A 17514-nucleotide genomic window follows, 5' to 3' on the forward strand; every position below is an offset into this window, starting at 1 on the left:
GTCCTCCATTACAACGACCACCAGTACTACCACATCGACGACGACCACTACTACTGCTCCCACTCGAGCGTAAGTCCCTCACCCACCCATATGCCTACCACTCCAAACCCGACCGACAGTAAAAATAACCGTCTAACCCAATCTCCCCAGAACCCCTCGCTTCTGCGCCCCAGACCGCGACGACTGTTCGCGCCAGCCACCCAACGTCGAAGCGTGCGATTGTGTCCTAGTCGCAGAGGACCCGAGCACCGCTGTATGTGCGCAAGGAACCATTGAATGCGGCGCAGCATGTGACACCACGGAAGATTGCGACCTGGACGAAGTTTGCACTGTGAATGGGCTCTGCAATGATGGGACGTCTTGTGATAATGTTGCGAATTGTAATAAGCCGAATGATCCGAGGAGGATGTTTAGGAGGAGGGATGTTACAATGAGGGGTGGGAGGAGGGGGTAGATTGGTGGTGTTGGGTTGGAAAAGAGGTGAGGAGGGAAGGGTGATGGAAGTATCGTTATCGGGACGTTGATGGATTGTGGCGCGCAGAGGTCGGCTTTTCTGCGCGGTTGACAAAATCCAGCTGCTTAAGCATGGTCGCAAGACGTTTTATCTTCGGAGCTCATTGCGGAACAGTGAGCATTACATTCATATAGTCATGAGCCGACACATCATCGTGGCGAACTTCGCCGTTGCTACGCTTGGTATGCTTGTGTGAAGGCTCAGTATCCCATCGTTGGAGTATTTGTGTAGAACGCCACTTCAGTGCTGGCTTGGCTTTCGTGAATCACCCAGAGCATTCACGATTTTCTCGCGCACAATATTCATCACACCCCGTTGAGCGAATGCTGTTTGATATGCATGCTTGGTCTGTTGCAGCCAACCAAGAGCCCCTTGCGGGTCGTCGAGGCTGAGAACAACCTCAGCACGTTTAATGAGCTCCATCAAAGAAGCTCGAGCTTTGAAGGTTGCCCGATTCGCAGGCAGGTCGTCACGATCAAGCTCTTGTTGAAGTTTCAGCTGGCGTAAGAAGGGCTCAGCATTCGGTCTTGTAGGATGGCAAAGTCGCAACTTGCATCCAACGGAGAGAGCTGGGAAATGATTCTGCTGCTTTTTCTTTTCGAATCCTTCGGCATATCTGATGAGATCTTCATACAAGCGAACATTGGTGCTACTGCAATCATTGGGGCCAACATGTCCGACGATGATCAAGACAGCTGGCCATGCAGACGTGCGACCTGGCGAAGGGTCGGATGGAAACGATCGCCTTTTGTCGTGAAGATTGAAGAGCCTCAAGATCGGGGCATCGAGGCAAAGGGTACTCGATGTCGCAAATACCAGCTCTGCTAGTATCAAGGATCTCCACAGTGTGGCACGCCACAGTCTGGCATTCGTGTCCAGCGCAGCTTCATCTTCCTTGGACAGCTCAACAAACAACCAGTCCTCCATAAAGCGGTCTTTGCGTTCCGCAACAAGAAAGACGGCGAGATCCTGGAGAAATCCATAGGCCCTGAGCAAGTCGTTGGATATATGGTACGCTTTGCCCCACAACCAACTCAAAGTCCGTGCTCCCGCAAAGTATTTGGAGACTTCAGCGTATCGCGATTGAGGGTCGAGGCCAACAAGCCAGGGCCGCAGTGCATGTAGTTGAGCCTTGACATCGCTGAGGGAAGCAGAGGGGGATTGGAGTGTCTGTGCCAATGTCTCGTGTAGCACTTCCGGAGACCGCTGTGTCTCTGCGGAGAGAATGGGCCTATTGAGCTGGGCGAAGGGATTCATGCAGTCGTCAGAAAGCGTATGTGTCTCTCTCTCCAAAGGCCAAGGTACCGCAGCTCAATCGCGGAGGTCCATCCGAGACACAATTATATCCTGACTGCGGGAGAACCAAGCTCACACCCAGGAAATGGCTTCTGACATGCGTCGCAACTGAGAAAGATTTTTGGCCGTGCTTCTGGCTAGCGGCAAATCAGGCCTGCATGTTCTGCTGGCGATCGAAATGGAAATGAAACAGACATACTATTTCAATCGTCCGAAGCAGATTCTCTGGCTTCTCCTTTCAATGCCGCGTTGCCTCTGCTGGGTCAGCTTTGGTATAATCCATAAAGAGAGCCAGACCTGTGCCATCACGTACTCTTGCATTGAATTTGGTCACGTTACTTGCTCGGAATATGCTCATTGAGCAGCCGTGTGTGCAAGTTCCTGATCGTGCGCATAGACCGAAGATCGCGACCAAGCTTTTTGATGATAAGCACAAGGCAGCGCTCGACTATCACTTTTGTCGGAGATTCAAATCGCCCTTTGGGTACACTCTCATGCCGGAGACGAGCAAATTGCATTTCATTGTGTTCGTCACGAGTCATTACGCCGCTGCGAAGAGAGCAAGATTGCTAGCCCCATTTTCTCTCGCCAAACGCTTCACATCAGCTTCCTCCAATTCATCGAAGACATTCCAGCCCCACCTTGCGGGAAAGTTATATCGATGATGCTTCTCCAAAGAAGTCACCGCATCAAAGATCTCCGGCGAGAGCTCTGTGACTTTGAAGTTGGATTCGATCCGACTCTTCGTCACACTTTTCGGCAAAACGACAGTTCCTCTTTGCACCGCCCAGCTGACCAGTAGCTGGCCGACATCGAGTCCGGCCTTCTTTGCGAGAGCTTGCACTCGTGGATCATCAATGCAACGAGGAGAATTTGTCTCGTTGTTCCCCAGAGGACTGTAAGCTTGAACGAGAATACCGTTTTGCTTGCAGTATTTCAACAAATCCGGCTGCTGAAGATAAGGATGTGCTTCGATCTGGTTCACGGCTGGCACGACTTTGCTTTTCGACAGCAAATCTTCGAGGAGCCGAATGCTGAAGTTCGACACGCCAATCGCTCGTGTCTTTCCTGTAGCAAGCAGTCGTTCCATGGCAGTCCAGGTTTCCGAAAGTGGAATGTTACCCAAAACGAATAGGCCATCTGCATCCAGTGGCATAGGGTTCTCACCGGACTTGAAGACCCTGTGACATACGATCAGTCTTCTCCGACCAAGGCTCGATCTTTGTGTTTACCTACACTGGCCAATGTACCAGATACAAATCCACATGACTCGTTCCAAGGTCCCTCAAAGTCTGATCAAGCGCTGCTTCAACATCATCCGGATGATGCTTATTATTCCACAACTTGCTAGTAATGAACACGTCCTCTCGCGGAATTCCTGAGGCTTTCAGTCCTCGTCCGACGGCATCTTCGTTTCCGTAGATCGAAGCACAATCTAGGTGTCGGTACCCAGCTTTCAAGGCTGTTTGAACAGCAACTTCGACCTCAGCTGGTGGCGCCTGGAACGTCCCAAACCCAACGGATGGGATTGAGGTGCCCGTGTTGAGTTGAAAGGAAGATGAAAGAGGCATGGCATTAAGATCTGGCAACTGAGCTACCGTGAACAGGAAGATTCTGACATTGTGGGCGCTGAAGAGTATTCAAGTACCATGCCTCGTAACGCTAAACTCCACATGCCACTTTCCATTTGCGCGCTCGCTGGATCCGGATGAATTCGTGCCACGCGGCGAGTGCTCATCCTAGTTGGGCCCGGCTGTGGTGAGCGAACCTTCCGCTTCAGTCAAGCTTGCTGTTGCTAGCGCCTCTTCGTCCCACGAGCAATGCCCTGAAGAAGAGAGGAACCAGCGCAGTCAGGCTCCGGCAGCGATGCATGAACGGGTGAATCCTTTGAGCCGTAATTCCGCATTTTGGCGCCGGTTAAAGTGCTCACATGTTCGAGCGGGAGAATTAGATTTGCCGCACTCGTAAAATCTTACCCTACCTCCTACAACAAGCAATTCGGCCTGAGGCTGATAACCAATCAGGATCAGGTAAGCTGAATGTAATACTGCACGAGTGTGTTACACTGAGACAAGAAGATCTGCCTCACGAGAGTTTCCCGCCTCAAATTGGCATACGTGTTTGTATCAAGCCAGCTCATGCTATATCCGGTATCGTACAGTCATCTCGACCGCTCACACCGAGTTGTAAGTGATGTGTTGGTACTGCTTATGCACAGCTTTGACTTCGCGACGAGCAACACTCGTCCTCTTGACAAGACTCTGGCTAGTCGGATCAAGCTCAATACACCCGTCCACGTTCGCAACTTCACAAAGTTGTGTAAGCTGCTTGAACTCCATGTCGCAGAATCTGCCATCTGCTCCAACAAAGTCTGGTCCCCAGGAAGTCTCGGAGCTGCAGAGAAGTTCAGCATCCTCGCCTGTGATGTTCGATACGACGAGACGGTCTAGAATCCATTGCGGGCGAGGTATGTCGACTGAGCGCTTGGCTGGTTCACCTATATGGTGTTAGCGTACGGCTTCCCGGAGCGCACAACAGCCATACCTGGAATCGGCCCAGTGGTTCGCGCAAAGATGGTCGAGCTGCATTGTCTACTGTTTTCGAGGGTATCCGCGACCTCATCACCATAAGCTTTCACCCAAAATTTCATGGCAGCGCTGACCGTGCCGTCCGTGAAGTCAGCGTCCAACCAAGTGCCTAAAAATCGCAACAGTAAGCATTGTGCCGATAGTGTGATGAACAATGTCTGTTTGCACTCACACCGAGGCACATAGGGTTCGCCATTCGGCAGTTCCCCGGCCGATTGGCCCCCCATATACCATCGCTGACCACACTCGGCTCCAATGTCTCCGGTCCAGCCGCCGCCGTATTTGTTACTGTCGAGTTGCGAGACGGAGATCCACGAGATACACGTGCCATCGTCGCTGTTGCCAATGCTAACGTAATCTGACTGTACGGTAGGAGTCTCTTGGTCGATTACAAACTTGACAGATGCACCGTCGTCTATGTTGCCGCCGTCAGACTGACCAATGAGCTGGTTGAAGTAGTTGAAGGCCCAAATGCCCCTTATGTTGCCGCCCTGGAGAGCTGTCAGTGCATAAATCATACGTGTCAAGTCTTCGTACAAGGTCGTTGACATCAGATCCGATTGGTGTGAGACCAGCTTTGATCTGTACAGTGGCTCCTTGGGGTGTCTGAGTAGGGACATTGCTTTGGAAGAAGCCGACGATTGTCAAAATACTGCCGAAAAACCCGAGTGCTTCGGCCATAGCGGAGGACGTAGAGGCTGTAGTGCGTGGACAGCGGGCTGTATGAGTGTTGCGGTGTATGTCTTCGAAGCTCGCGAGTGTGAAATGATGGAGGCGGACAGCAGTTGGCGGACTGGGAATATATAGCAGCGTTCGCTACACTTTCCTGGCTTTCACGCGCCGATTGAGTCAGCTCCTGCTCGCACGAACAACATAACGGCATGTCAGTGATCATACTCGTGCTTGGCCAGCATCAAGTCCTCCCGTGTCCCTCTTGTTCAACTAGAGTAGTCGCCCTCACTGCTCTTGTTGATATTGGTCAACACCATTGTCCTTGTTGGTTCCAAGAGTTCAACGTACTTGGCATTCGATAGCGAGCCTTCTGTGCCGGCACGCATGACAGCTATCGGACTCCACAGATGTAGGCGACTTGTCCAGCAAGTGACCAACTTGTTCGTTTTGTTGCTCGAGATATTGTGGGTGGGTACAGCACAGCTCCTGTGGATATAATGGATCCGCTCTCGCCGTGAACTTGTGCCAACTATGGCACGATTGCAACGGAAAAGGCAAGAGGAATACGAGCAGTGCCTGCGGTTTCATGTGCCGCTTGAATGCATCTACCTGGGAGGGGGATGGCGTACTGTTGGGTACATCGCAAGGAGCAGGAACCAAGACTCAGGCCAGATACTGTGCCACCTTGGCCAGGAAGACGGTCGGCATCGTGCTCCGCACTGCCAATGCAATGCTCGCGAAACATGACGTTGTCCTTCGAGACTCAACACCATAAGACGACGGAGCCGTAGTGCTGTGAATCTGCTAACTACTCATCGTTTTGTTCTCGAAGTGATCTTGATAAACAACAGTCTTGAGGCCCTTTTCATCATGCACGCACCCATGATTATCCTCAGCCTCATTGCTACGAGCGTTCTAGCTATGCCGAAGCTCAGTGTCAGACAGGAAGGGCCGGAGACCATAGCGCGAGATTGTGAAGATGGCAGCGGGACTGAGCTCAATTCCGTCTTTGCAAGTCGTAAGTGTTATGATAGTCGTGAAGGTACACCTGAGCTCACGATCGGTAGCCAAAAGCAACTGCGAGCAGAGATGCTACCTCAACGAAGTAGCGCCGAACGACAACCAGGGAAACCTCTGTCGGGGTACATGCTTCATCGTGCCTGGACCACGTGGAGGCGTTCCGTCATGGATCTGTAGAGGTAAGTGACTTCGAATCGAGCAATGCCGGCCTCACAAGAGTAGCTGACGATCGTTGCAGGCTCATCTTAGTGCTTTGTTGGATGATGTGATGTATGGAAGGATGGATAGGCGACAGGGTGGAGTTGAAAACGCCAAGGCGGCGTCACAAGGGTTCGCGGATGCGGGCTGCGCCTTGAAAGGCGCGTCCCGAGCGTAGTCTCTTCCCTACAGTCTCTCATAGGCACGATCATCTACATACAGACCCATAATCTTGACTACGCCATATCCACTTTCGCCGTGAGCTGCCATAAGAATGCAGGCACAGCGCCGACGCTTGCAGGTTCAGGACTGTGCCACCAACAACCAAGACCGCCAAGCTGTGTACGCTAAGGCAGGATGACCAGGCATACGCCGAGAAGGAGGTTCCACTTAGTGACGGAGTCCATATAGATATGGCTGTGCCGCAATGAGTGCTCAGAGTCGCAGGTCTCCCCACGAAACGAGACTCAACTTTACCTCCAATTTGTATAGCCTATAGCAAACGAACATGAAGAACGCGTTTGCAGTACCTGCAATCGCCAGCTTGTCATTGATGGTCCACGCTCGTACCGACTTGTAAGACAACACGAACGGCGCCCAAATCATACAGTGCTGACGATAGCCCTTCAGACAGCCTCAGCAACCCAAAAATGTAACAATTGCCTTCCTGCCCGAGGGTTCTTCGTCCGACTGTGCTGGAAGCGCAGACGCCATCTCCTTCTCCACTGGCATGGTTCCAGTATCCGGCATCTGTTTTAACCTGGATGAGCTTTTCGCTCCCAACAATACTTTGAATAGCACCGGTTACTACAATTACACTGGCAATCTCTGGGCAGTGCCTGGACCAATCTCGTACACTCTGGAGAACTCAGAGGCCTTCGATGTGGCGACGAATTATTCCCGCATCTGGTACCGCCAGACCAATATGACTGGCAATGGTGAGAGCGGGAGCGGAGATGCCGCGATTGCCTTGAATATCTACCCTGGGCGGGACTGTACGATCGATCGACCGGGTGGACGAGATGCGCCTCCGAGTACGCCTATCTGGCCGTTCTATGGATGGACTTGTCAAAGTGCCGAAGACGGGCAGTGCCGGACCACTGGACATACTATAAAGAGTATAATGGTCAACGATGCATCTGGAATCAATGCGAGAGATTGGCAAGACAAGTGTTGGGACTTCGCCGAGCAAGGAGGCACAAATGGGCTGGAGACAGCTAGTGTTTGGCTGTTGCTTCTTGGTCTTGCTGCTACACTAATGATCGTGGCCTGAGATGGAGATCTCGACTGCCTACGCTTGGACGTACTTCAATTTGCGTCCCATAAGAAAGGGACGAGCCCCAGCATGAGAGGCGCAGGATTAGACTTTTTCTACTGCTATACAGCGGAACAGAAACTACTCACAACACTGCTCACTCTGCTCGGATACTTCAAATGCTTCCACAATCCTCGTATCTGTGACGCGTCCGATATTTGCTAAGGCACTCGGCTGCGAAAAGGGAGGGGGGCCTAGATACAAGGTCACGATAAGAGATCACAAAGGGCGGATGCGTCCAAGTTTTCGTTTTGCTATTCGCAAGTAGTATGTCTCGCCAACAGCCTAGTATTTCTGCTAGAAGCATTGAAGTCGCAATAGTGTCTGCAGGGAGGAAACAGGCATTTCTGAATATCATGTGGAGTGTTTTGAAATATGTGAGCACAGCAAGACCATCAGCCAGTGGTACAATCGCCCACGTGTTGCCAATCCACCCACCCTAAACCTTCTCCGCAAACACATCCCCCTTCACCTTCTTCTCCTTTTCCAAATCGCTTCCCTCCAAAATCTCCTCCACAACCGCACCTCCAGGCCCCTCCACAACTGCAACATCAACTCCCATAGCATCAATCGGCGCCCGATAGCTTTCGACAAAATTGACACACCACCCAAAACTCCAGGCCAGGATAAAGAAGAACAACGGCACAGTCATCGCATAAGCCGTATTGCTCCCTTTGATGTCTGAAACAGCACCCAGAATCGGCGGAACAACAGCTCCACCAATAACACCCGCAATAATGAACCCAGACCCCTGTTTACTATGTCTTCCCAAGCCCTTCATCCCCAAAGCCACGATGCTTGGAAAGATGATACTTTCGAAGAAGAGCGTCCCGTATAACATCGCAATACCGGCATCTCCCCGGACGCCGATGGAAGGAGAGATGAAGATGATGATCATGGTGAAAAAGACCAAAAAGACGATTCGAGGCCGGATATACTTCATCAGAATGACTCCGAGAAAGCGTCCGACAGCAAAAGCTCCCTGAGCGCCGGCGAGGAGTTGCGCGCCGGTACTGCTGCTAGTTCCAGCCTTCGTTTCAACGCAGTAGTTGATAAAGTATCCCGCAATCGCGACTTGCGAACCACAATAACAGAATTGTGCGAAAGAGGCGTGGAAGAGACGGTATTGTTTTCTGAGTGGCTTATCCGCATTCGAAGCATTGGCGCTCTGAGCCTGCAGCGCCATATCCGCATCGGTAATCTCCGGAATATCGCTGAAGCAGAAAACCACTGCGAGGCAGAAAACGAAACAAGCAATGGCCAGATAAACCCATTGGACGTTTTTGATCGCATTCGCGTCGTCATCGACGTCTTTGAAGAAAATGTAAGACCCCATCAAAGGCGCCACCACGCTTCCGACGCCATTGAAGGCCTGCGAGAAGTTGATGCGGAGTTCAGAGTACTTTGGAGGACCACAGATCGTGATGTAAGGGTTCGCGGCAGTTTCGAGAGATCCGAGACCGTTACCGATAACGAAGATGGCGGCGCAGAAGCCACCGAAGGAGCGGTAGACGAGAGCTGGCCAGGCGAGGAGGGATCCGATGCCGTATAAGCTGAGGCCCCAAACGAAGACTGCTTTGAAACCGAATTTGCGCAGGATCCAGTTGGCGTGGCCGAGAGACGCCAACGGGTACGCACCAAAATATGCGGCTTGAAGTCCTGAGGATCGAACTCTGGTGATTCCGAGGGTGTTCTGGAAGTGTTTGTTGAGGGTGTCCAGGAGCCCGTAGGAGAAGCCCTGTCGAAAGTCGTCAGAGGAAACGCGAGTAACAAGTCTTCAAGGATTGCACGTACCCATAGGAAGAAGAGCAATGTCACCAAGAACAGAGGATAGATTGATTGTCTTAGAGTAAGGGATGCCGCGCTGGTGTGGCTGGTATTGGAGACCTTGCCCAGTCGAAACTTGGGCAGTTGCATCGCGACGAACGGGAACGATTTCGCAAGGTCGAGGTCGTAATTGGAGTTCCGCAGAAGTAGTCCCCGCGAGAGGATGTCTGCAATATTTTACGGAGACAGCGTGTCTTATAACGTCTATCTGTAGGATTCGTGCCTCCAGCACCTCGAGTTCTTCCATGGCTAGCGCGAGGTTCGTTTAAGGCCAGGGTCGCGTGGCGTTCCCCACGAGACAGGTTCATCCGAAGCAAAGGCCAACGGCATGAGTCTGGGGAACGCGGGGTGCAGTCGGTCACCACGGTGGCGGTCCAGTATGGCGTGTTTAGAGTTATACCAAGAGAACTGGTGTAAAGGCACGGTGAGTCTCAATGCGGGTCCGGGGAAATATGCTCGAAGGAATTACCCGATTTTCCGCAGACAGCGGGTGTCTGTCTATGAAGGTCCAATTGCAATCATACTGCCAGCCCGGAATATCCTTTAGTCCACCTGTAAACGCTCAGCACACTGATCAAGTGCTCATAATTCCCTTGCAAGCGAGCCGAGTTCCTATTCGTTGCGGAAGTCACGCTTTGCGTCTCGGCAGACTGGGGACTGGTTTCCATTGCATTGGCGGCGTTGAGTAATTGAGCATAACCCAGGCCTTGTCTCGCATCATGCAAGACTCCACGCATGACCTTTCGGAAGTTCCGCTGGTAGTCCACATTGAGCGTTGCGAAGCAGATTTCGTGTGCCCGGATGATTGTCTCGCAAGCCTGTCCGACCGACTCGTTGGGACTCTCACCGACTTCTGGCATTCGAAACGCGAAGAAGAGTAGAATGAACGACCCTTGCAGTAAGTAGATGCCGAAGAGGTACGGCATGTATGCCAGTTCAGGGTCGACGTTAAGGATTTGCGAGATCGTCTCTGCAGCCGCAATGGCATGCGAACCGCACGTGGAAAAGTGATCGGACGTGATCCAGTCACTCAGGGCCATTTGGCAGGGATCATCGATACTCACAGCTGCGACAGGAGCCTCGGCCGCAGAAGGAGGAACAAGCATGTCGAGAGCGTCCCATCGGCCATGCAGCAGGATGTACAATACATGAATCAGAAACCGACAATACAGCTGTATTGCGGTAGCTGGAGCCCTCCCATAGCCGCCGGTGATCGGAACGTCAGCATCATGTGATGACCGCTGACCTCGATGCCATTGGGCATCATCGATATCGGCCTCAAGCTTCGCTAGAACTTCATCGATCCGAGACGTCTCGCCATTGTTGATCAGGAGTGACATGCGAGGATGCATTCGCTGATGGTGAAGCCAGATGATGTCTCCCAAGACGGTCATCAAAGGCAAGAACCACTCGAATAGGCCAGGGCCATGGATCCTGGAGTTTGGACCAGGATGCCGACGATGCAAGAGCGTATCTGCAGACAGATAATCGTCGTGCCAGACGGCATCTGGAAGTGGATCGTAGACCTTGCAGTCTTGTTCCAAGATCAGCGGCATCTTGTTGTAGCACAGCGCCCAATGGCGGTCAAGCGCAAACAGCATCCAAAACGTTCGCCTGCGTTCTTCCTTCGCTTCCAGATCTCGCATTGTCAAGTTGCCTTGCGATGGAAAGAGATCTGGCGAAGCAGCATTGAGAGCAGCTTCATCGAGGAGGTGCAATTCGAGCTTGCGAGCATCCTCAACCACCTGTTGCCACATACGAGGACAATCGTGCTTCGAGTCTTCACTGGTTCGGAAGATTGTCAACAACAGCAGCGCAAGAAAGTCGTCAATGCTGTCCCGATCTTCCGGCTGCTGAGCTTTCTGGGAAGACGATGTCCGTGCGGTAGACACTGAGCCAGAAGGACGTCCATCAACGGACTTTGCTCCGATTGCACGCTGCCGGAGGTACTCGTCCACATGAGCTTGCGCCAAATTACCCAGACCTTGCTGCACAGCACGGCGCTGATGCGGCATGAAGAGTGTAGGTATTTGGGCTGTTAGCGAACAAATCCAGAGAATTGTCAATGTCAGAGCTGGCGAAGTGGTACGCGGGTTTTGTGAGTCCAAGACCGACTGCTGTCGGATCACTGGGGTCAGCACAAATGGTGAAGCGCTCGTGAAGAGCGATGTGTTGGGCTGCACAAAGTAGTGCTCGAACAGCTTCGTCGCGACATCGCGTTCGACAATGTCCTCGATGATGTGTTCAATCGCTGCTAGTCCCGTATACGGTTGGCGTGAGTGATCAGCTCCCGTGCGATCCTGTTCCTGCTGAGCTCGTCGCTGCTGGGAATCGCTGTGCGTGCTACATGGTGTCGTGGGGAAATGAACGTCCGACATGCGATGATCCCGCAGAACAGTGGGTTCTGGACGCTCATCGTCCACAGGTCGGCCTCTTTCACGCGTTGCCGAGTGATCTTGTCGCTTCGGCTTTGGCCCACGCGGCTTCACGACTCTGACGAATTGGCAAGGCCGACCGGAGGCTGACGGTGTCAGTCGCTCTTCAGGCTAGGATCGTAGTTGATGAGGCTGCATTGTGCCCGTACTAACCTTGACAGCTGGAGCTGCATCGCGGAAGATGTTAGCGGGGGCAATTTCTCATCCGGAGCAGGCACGGGCACAATACCATGGCTGCTGGCCATCGCAGCGAATGCGGGCCACGGAGCAGCGATCGCAGGCTCTGCTGGTGCGAGTGCGCGTCGGAGCGCGAACATGAAGCGGCGGGAGCGTGCTGTTTGTGGTCGTCGAACGTTGTTCCGCGTGCTGTCGATGTTGATCGAGCTCATCCATGTCGTGCCGTGCCTCGAAGCTCGCGCGTTGTTTTCGAGTTCTCCCGGAGCTCACCCGTAGGGCATGGCTGATCAGTCACCAAACGATGACTAGATCTGGGAGAGGTGCATGGCCAATATTTACACGAGACGGGTAATCTGGCAGGCAACGGTTTATCCAGACTCACGAGTTATCCCGGCTTCCTTCCTTCCAAGAGCCCGCCTTTCTGCGCCCAGCGGCGGCACTTGCACCTTAGCGAACAACTCAAAGACCCCTTCTCCGCACTTAGTCCTCCATAAGGCTGTGCATAGTCCCTGCGAAATACCATAGATCCATGTGCTTAGGCCTACGGTACCATGGTACAGTCTCGTAGGCGATGAGCAAATATTGACGTTGGCCTCAGTTGATCGTATCCTTACACACATGAATAGATTTACACAAAAGACCATTGCTATCGTCTCCCGCCTCTGATACGAACAGCGAGGTACAAGATGAGATAACGCGTCGCCCAACGCAATCGAATTCGCTGCTCGAGGCATGAAGTGGAGGAACAAGAACCAAAGAGCACACGCCACTTCTCTTGGAAACTCAATCCTTCCCGCAGTTCCACCCGCGAACTACAATGCAATCGCCATCGAACTTCTAGAAATCTGCCGCAACAACTGTGTCCGACACTGCCATGAACCAAGAGGTACCGTAGCGTCCACTTCCCGGCAATCCTAACATGTCTAAGCTGACTAATCTTTGACACCCCTGTGCCTTCCACCGTTCACTCCAGGACTTCGTGCCAAGGCAAACATCAGCTAGCGCGAAGAGTCTATACAAGGGTCTTGATTGGGCACTCTGCTGCTCGCACAACAGTGGTCCTGCCCTGGTCGTCATCAGCAGCCATTGCTCAAGTACAATCGTCGAGGCAAGATGCGTTCGAAGCGACGTCTAGCAGCCCTTCCTTCAAGACTAGCCAATCGAGCACACTGTGATCTGGATGCCAGACATTTCTCATTCATCCAAGTTGCCATACAGCACATCATCGTAGCGGCATCTACTTCCCACCCCAACCTCCTTTCCCTCCAAACCCACTACTCTCTTCCGCATTCCCTTTCCCTTTCGACTTCCGATCGACTTTACTCTGCGCAGCCTCATGCCTCCTGAGCTCATCCGGCAACCTCGAAATGGAACTTTTACTAATCATCTGTTTCAAATCGTACAACACATCATGATCCTCTCCACCCAAGAATGTGATCGCCGTGCCCGTCTTGCCCGCTCGCCCTGTACGACCAATTCTGTGCGTGTAACTTTCGATGTTTGTCGCCATGTTGAAGTTGACCACGAGAGAGACGTCGGGCACATCGATACCTCTTCCTGCGAGATCGGTAGCGACGAGGATTTCTGTTTGGCCGTCGCGGAGGGATTTGAGGGCTGCTTCTCTTTGATCTTGTGTTTTGGAGCCGTGGAGTGTGACGCAGGTGTAGCCCATTTTCTGGATATCGCGGGCCACGTTGTCGCAGTTGCGTTTGACGTTGACGAAGACGATGATTGGTGGAGCGAATTCGTTGCTGTTGAGGATGTCGGCGAGGCGCTTCTTACGCTTGTCTTCGCCTTGGACGAATTCGACTCGTTGCTCGACAGAGTCGACAGCTTCGCCGACGTTGCCGATGGTTACCTGTGCTGGGCGTCGGAGATATTTGCGTGCTATTCGTTCGACGGCTGCGGGCATTGTTGCAGTGTACATCATCGTCTGTCTGTATTTCGAGAGGCCGACGTGTCTGGCCATTGCGGAAGCATCTTCGGCTTCTTCGGTATCTGGCTTTTCGTTCGAGACTGGGAGAGCGTCGAGAATCTTATTCACGGGCTCTTCAAACCCGAGATCGATCATGCGATCAGCTTCGTCCATGATGATGTAACAACATTGTGATAGCACGAGGACACGGCGTTCAATACAGTCAACCAGACGTCCGGGTGTGGCAATGATGATTTCGGCTCCGTCTCGCATGTTGTAGCTCTGCTCTTCAATGGAGTGCCCACCGACGAGCGACACACAAGTAAATCCAAGAGGCGTAGCGAACTTTTTGGCCTCGATCTCGATTTGTTGAGCAAGTTCACGCGTTGGAGCCAGAATGATAGCATAGGGTCCATCGTTCTTGGTCATCTCGTCTAATGCTGGAAGTTCCGAGATATATGTGAGCAAAGGTAACAAGAAAGCTGCGGTTTTGCCGGATCCTGTGACAGCAACACCGATGAGATCTCTCGATTGCATAGCAATGGGTATGGCCGCTCTCTGAATAGGTGAGGGGTCTTTGTAGCCAACTTGGTCCACAATGTCGAGAAGGCGTTTCGGCAAGCCTGACTCGCTCCAACTCCTCATAGGATTTGGGATAGAGCCTCCCTTGGTCGATATGTTGAAATCTTCTTTGAAGATACGCCAGTCTCGTTCGCGCATGTGTTCGAGCTTCTTCTCGCTCCAGTGCTTATCGATACCGTTTCGTCCTCCTTCTTCACGCTTTCTGCGCTCCATTTCCAGTATTTGTGCGGCTCGTTGCTTCCCTGCCTCTGGATCACGCTCCGCGATCGCCAGAGCATATGCACGAGCTTGTGCATCAGTAGCATCGTCTGCGAAGCCACCCAATCTTCCACGCCCGAAGAAGTTGTTTTCTGTTCGGGTAGCGTAGATAGGATTGTAGTCAGGGGAGGTATCTTCTTCTGCGTTCCATTCGAAATTAAACTTCTTCTCGGTGGTCCGCTTTCGCTTCTTCGATGCCGAAAAGGTTGATGTGTTGGTGTCTGCTCCCATGTATCGCTGTTTGTTCAGTTCTGCGACTTTCGTGGTCTCGTCAACTGCCTTGTTAACAGATTTATCCTTGCCTTTCGAGACTGCTACATCCTTAGGAGGTGGAGGCGGCTTGATATCGTAGCCTTTGTTGGCCAAATCAACACTGGATCGCATGGACGCTGGACCTCTCGGCGCATTGCCCCTAGGTCCTGTAGGCACATTCGCAACTTCACGAGAGACATCCTGCTTGGAGCTTCCGTTGGCTGATTGTGAAAGAGCTGCTTCGCGAGCCTCTTTCTCTTTCGCTAACCGCTCTCGTTCCTTCTTGGACAGGAACTTCGGCTTCGCGGCGGCCGCATCCTGGGCTTTCTTACGAGCGAGCAACTCTTCCACACTCAACGGCTGTGCACTTGCGATCTTCGGCTTCTTAACAGGCGCGACGACCGCACTTGCGCCATTTGCAGCTGCAGCTCCAGCACTTTTCTCAGACACAGGCGGCGGTGGTGGCGGAGGTGGCAGCGGATCGCTAGGCGGCGGAGGCGGAGGAGGCAAGTCGCTCGGCGGTGGCGGTGGTACGTCCACGTCCATTCTTCGCGGACTTGCGGCAGCGCGCGACAGTGTTCAGTCGATGTGCTAATCTCAGTGTCGCGATGTCTTCGAGCTCCAAAGCAACAATTCCTGCATGACTCGCGTGTCAAGGTCGGACCGGGGCAGAGATGCGCCGAAACGCCGACCACCGAGCTTGTGAAAGTGTTCCTGGTCCAGGAGTCGAGACGATACGATCGCAGCTGCACTCCTGCTGCTCTCCCCGGCGATGCGCTCACAGCGATAGGCGCTCGTGTCGTGTCGTCAGACTCCTCTGAAACACGAACACTGATACGGAGCCAGGCATTGGCAGTCGGCACTGAGGTTCCGTAGGGCCTGGAACCGCTCGGCTTTTAGACGCCGCGCCAGTCTTGCGCTCTTTTTCTGGCGACACGCGTGCCACATTGGGCAAGCACCGTGATACTGGCTCCACTCGCTCACCCCATCGACGAGCGACAAGCGGAAGGCAACATCAGATCGCGCGATTACGACGACACCATGGTTCAGAGTATACACTCCTCAAGAAGGCTCCTTCTTCGCCGTCGCGAGCATGTAGTGTTTCCTTTGCATCCTCGCGCCACCTCTCTCGCTACTGTCGCGTTCATTTCGAGCCAAAGTCTATTTCCTCCCTCATTACTGCCGAAGGCCGCGTCGCCTGCTGATTCAAGACGCTCTTTGGCCGCGTGGACCGATTTCAAGACCGACCTGGACGAGACCTCTTCAGCCGCGTGGCCACCTCAGACAAGATTCTGCAGCACAAAGGTCTACCTTTGAGCGACATTGCCTCTAGGAAGAACGGACCATGATCTGCTTCCGGCTACTCCAGGTCGCTCTGCCAGCATTTGCAGCGCTCTGTCAAGCAGGAGCTTTACCAGCTTCGATCCCCGAAGACCTGAGGGCAAAGAACGATGCGACCGAGACACGGGATGTACCTCAAGTGAACACAAGCGAGAACGAACAATCGCGAATTCCGGCCATCAACGAACACGATTCTGTTCGATATGAGGACTTGGTACCAGCAGAACCTATGGTGACTTCCCTTCCCCTTCTTGAGCTCGATGATGTCGTACACCGACCCATCGTTCACGTGTAAGTTCGAAAGCGCTGTCATTTGCAAGAGAGTGCTCCCTGCTCATCAGAAATAGCACGAGCTTCAGCACCGAAGTGCGAAAGCGAGAGGCAGCGCCTACAAATGCTGCAGCTTTGGATCCATGATGAGGGTCTGGGCGCTACTTACAACGACTTACACCACATGTGTGATTTTTTGCCAACCGGTTCATGATTTTTCCCGACCGCGATGCAACGTCGCGCTCGCCTCGCGCACACTGCATGCAATCTGTCATGACACTTTACTCGATCATCAAGACCCTCGGATGTCCCCGTATCGCAGCGATTGGTCATGCAAGAGTACGAGTGCAGAAGGCTCGCGGGTTCCCTAACTCAAAATTCAGGGTTGAGAAGAAAGGTCCACGAAGACGCGAACGACATGAAGCGAAGAATGAGAACGCCCGACCCGGGAGAGGCTATCAAACGAGGTGGAGAGGTAGTTGAGATTCACATCGAATGCCGAAACCACTGTCGACGGGTCAACGAAGTCAACGAGATCGAGAGCAAATGAGCAACAACGAATGGCACAATATCAGTGACATTTATGATTCAAGACGTGGCGTCGCCTGGAGCACACTCCGCATCAGAGATGACCACCCCTTCTGGATGGCGAGCAAGATGATTCGGGCCACGAACACGATCCGGCCATTACAGGTCATGAGAAGAAAGGGCCGATCTCGGAAGACCGAAGACAGCTATCGATGCTGATCAACGAAGTTTCGTGTCGACGTTGCTGCCCGAACATCGGATGGGAGTGCTGATGTTCGAGGTCACAACTTACCAGACACATTACATCGACAAGTCACCACATCGAC

The 17514-nt window shown here is 52.9% G+C and overlaps 7 protein-coding genes across 7 annotated transcripts; 1 reads left to right on the forward strand and 6 right to left on the reverse strand.

The window, feature by feature from the left end:
- Positions 1 to 754: 754 nt before the first annotated feature.
- CKM354_001277900 (uncharacterized protein) lies at positions 755 to 1771 on the reverse strand (the record flags this gene model as incomplete). The annotated part of the gene is made up of 1 exon (XM_044808304.1): positions 755 to 1771. One exon carries the CDS (start codon positions 1769 to 1771, stop codon positions 755 to 757), a length of 1017 nt encoding a protein of 338 aa, XP_044664239.1.
- A 580-nt stretch (positions 1772 to 2351) lies between these two features.
- Positions 2352 to 3381, reverse strand: CKM354_001278000 (uncharacterized protein; the record flags this gene model as incomplete). Its single annotated transcript, XM_044808305.1, has 2 exons — positions 2352 to 2991; positions 3047 to 3381. The coding sequence occupies 2 exons, from the start codon at positions 3379 to 3381 to the stop codon at positions 2352 to 2354; spliced, it is 975 nt and encodes a 324-aa protein (XP_044664240.1).
- A 603-nt stretch (positions 3382 to 3984) lies between these two features.
- CKM354_001278100 (uncharacterized protein) lies at positions 3985 to 5079 on the reverse strand (the record flags this gene model as incomplete). The annotated part of the gene is made up of 4 exons (XM_044808306.1): positions 3985 to 4307; positions 4355 to 4507; positions 4571 to 4889; positions 4936 to 5079. 4 exons carry the CDS (start codon positions 5077 to 5079, stop codon positions 3985 to 3987), a joined length of 939 nt encoding a protein of 312 aa, XP_044664241.1.
- A 1717-nt stretch (positions 5080 to 6796) lies between these two features.
- On the forward strand, positions 6797 to 7561 carry CKM354_001278200 (uncharacterized protein; the record flags this gene model as incomplete). The annotated part of the gene is made up of 2 exons (XM_044808307.1): positions 6797 to 6864; positions 6919 to 7561. 2 exons carry the CDS (start codon positions 6797 to 6799, stop codon positions 7559 to 7561), a joined length of 711 nt encoding a protein of 236 aa, XP_044664242.1.
- A 481-nt stretch (positions 7562 to 8042) lies between these two features.
- Positions 8043 to 9520, reverse strand: CKM354_001278300 (uncharacterized protein; the record flags this gene model as incomplete). Its single annotated transcript, XM_044808308.1, has 2 exons — positions 8043 to 9341; positions 9398 to 9520. 2 exons carry the CDS (start codon positions 9518 to 9520, stop codon positions 8043 to 8045), a joined length of 1422 nt encoding a protein of 473 aa, XP_044664243.1.
- Positions 9521 to 9948: 428 nt separating this feature from the next.
- Positions 9949 to 12110, reverse strand: CKM354_001278400 (uncharacterized protein; the record flags this gene model as incomplete). The annotated part of the gene is made up of 2 exons (XM_044808309.1): positions 9949 to 11951; positions 12095 to 12110. 2 exons carry the CDS (start codon positions 12108 to 12110, stop codon positions 9949 to 9951), a joined length of 2019 nt encoding a protein of 672 aa, XP_044664244.1.
- Positions 12111 to 13279: 1169 nt separating this feature from the next.
- On the reverse strand, positions 13280 to 15595 carry CKM354_001278500 (mRNA splicing protein PRP28; the record flags this gene model as incomplete). Its single annotated transcript, XM_044808310.1, has 1 exon — positions 13280 to 15595. One exon carries the CDS (start codon positions 15593 to 15595, stop codon positions 13280 to 13282), a length of 2316 nt encoding a protein of 771 aa, XP_044664245.1.
- Positions 15596 to 17514: the final 1919 nt, after the last annotated feature.

Source organism: Cercospora kikuchii (genome assembly GCF_019650295.1).
Source record: "Cercospora kikuchii DNA, contig_00009, whole genome shotgun sequence".
Lineage (NCBI taxonomy): Eukaryota > Fungi > Ascomycota > Dothideomycetes > Mycosphaerellales > Mycosphaerellaceae > Cercospora > Cercospora kikuchii.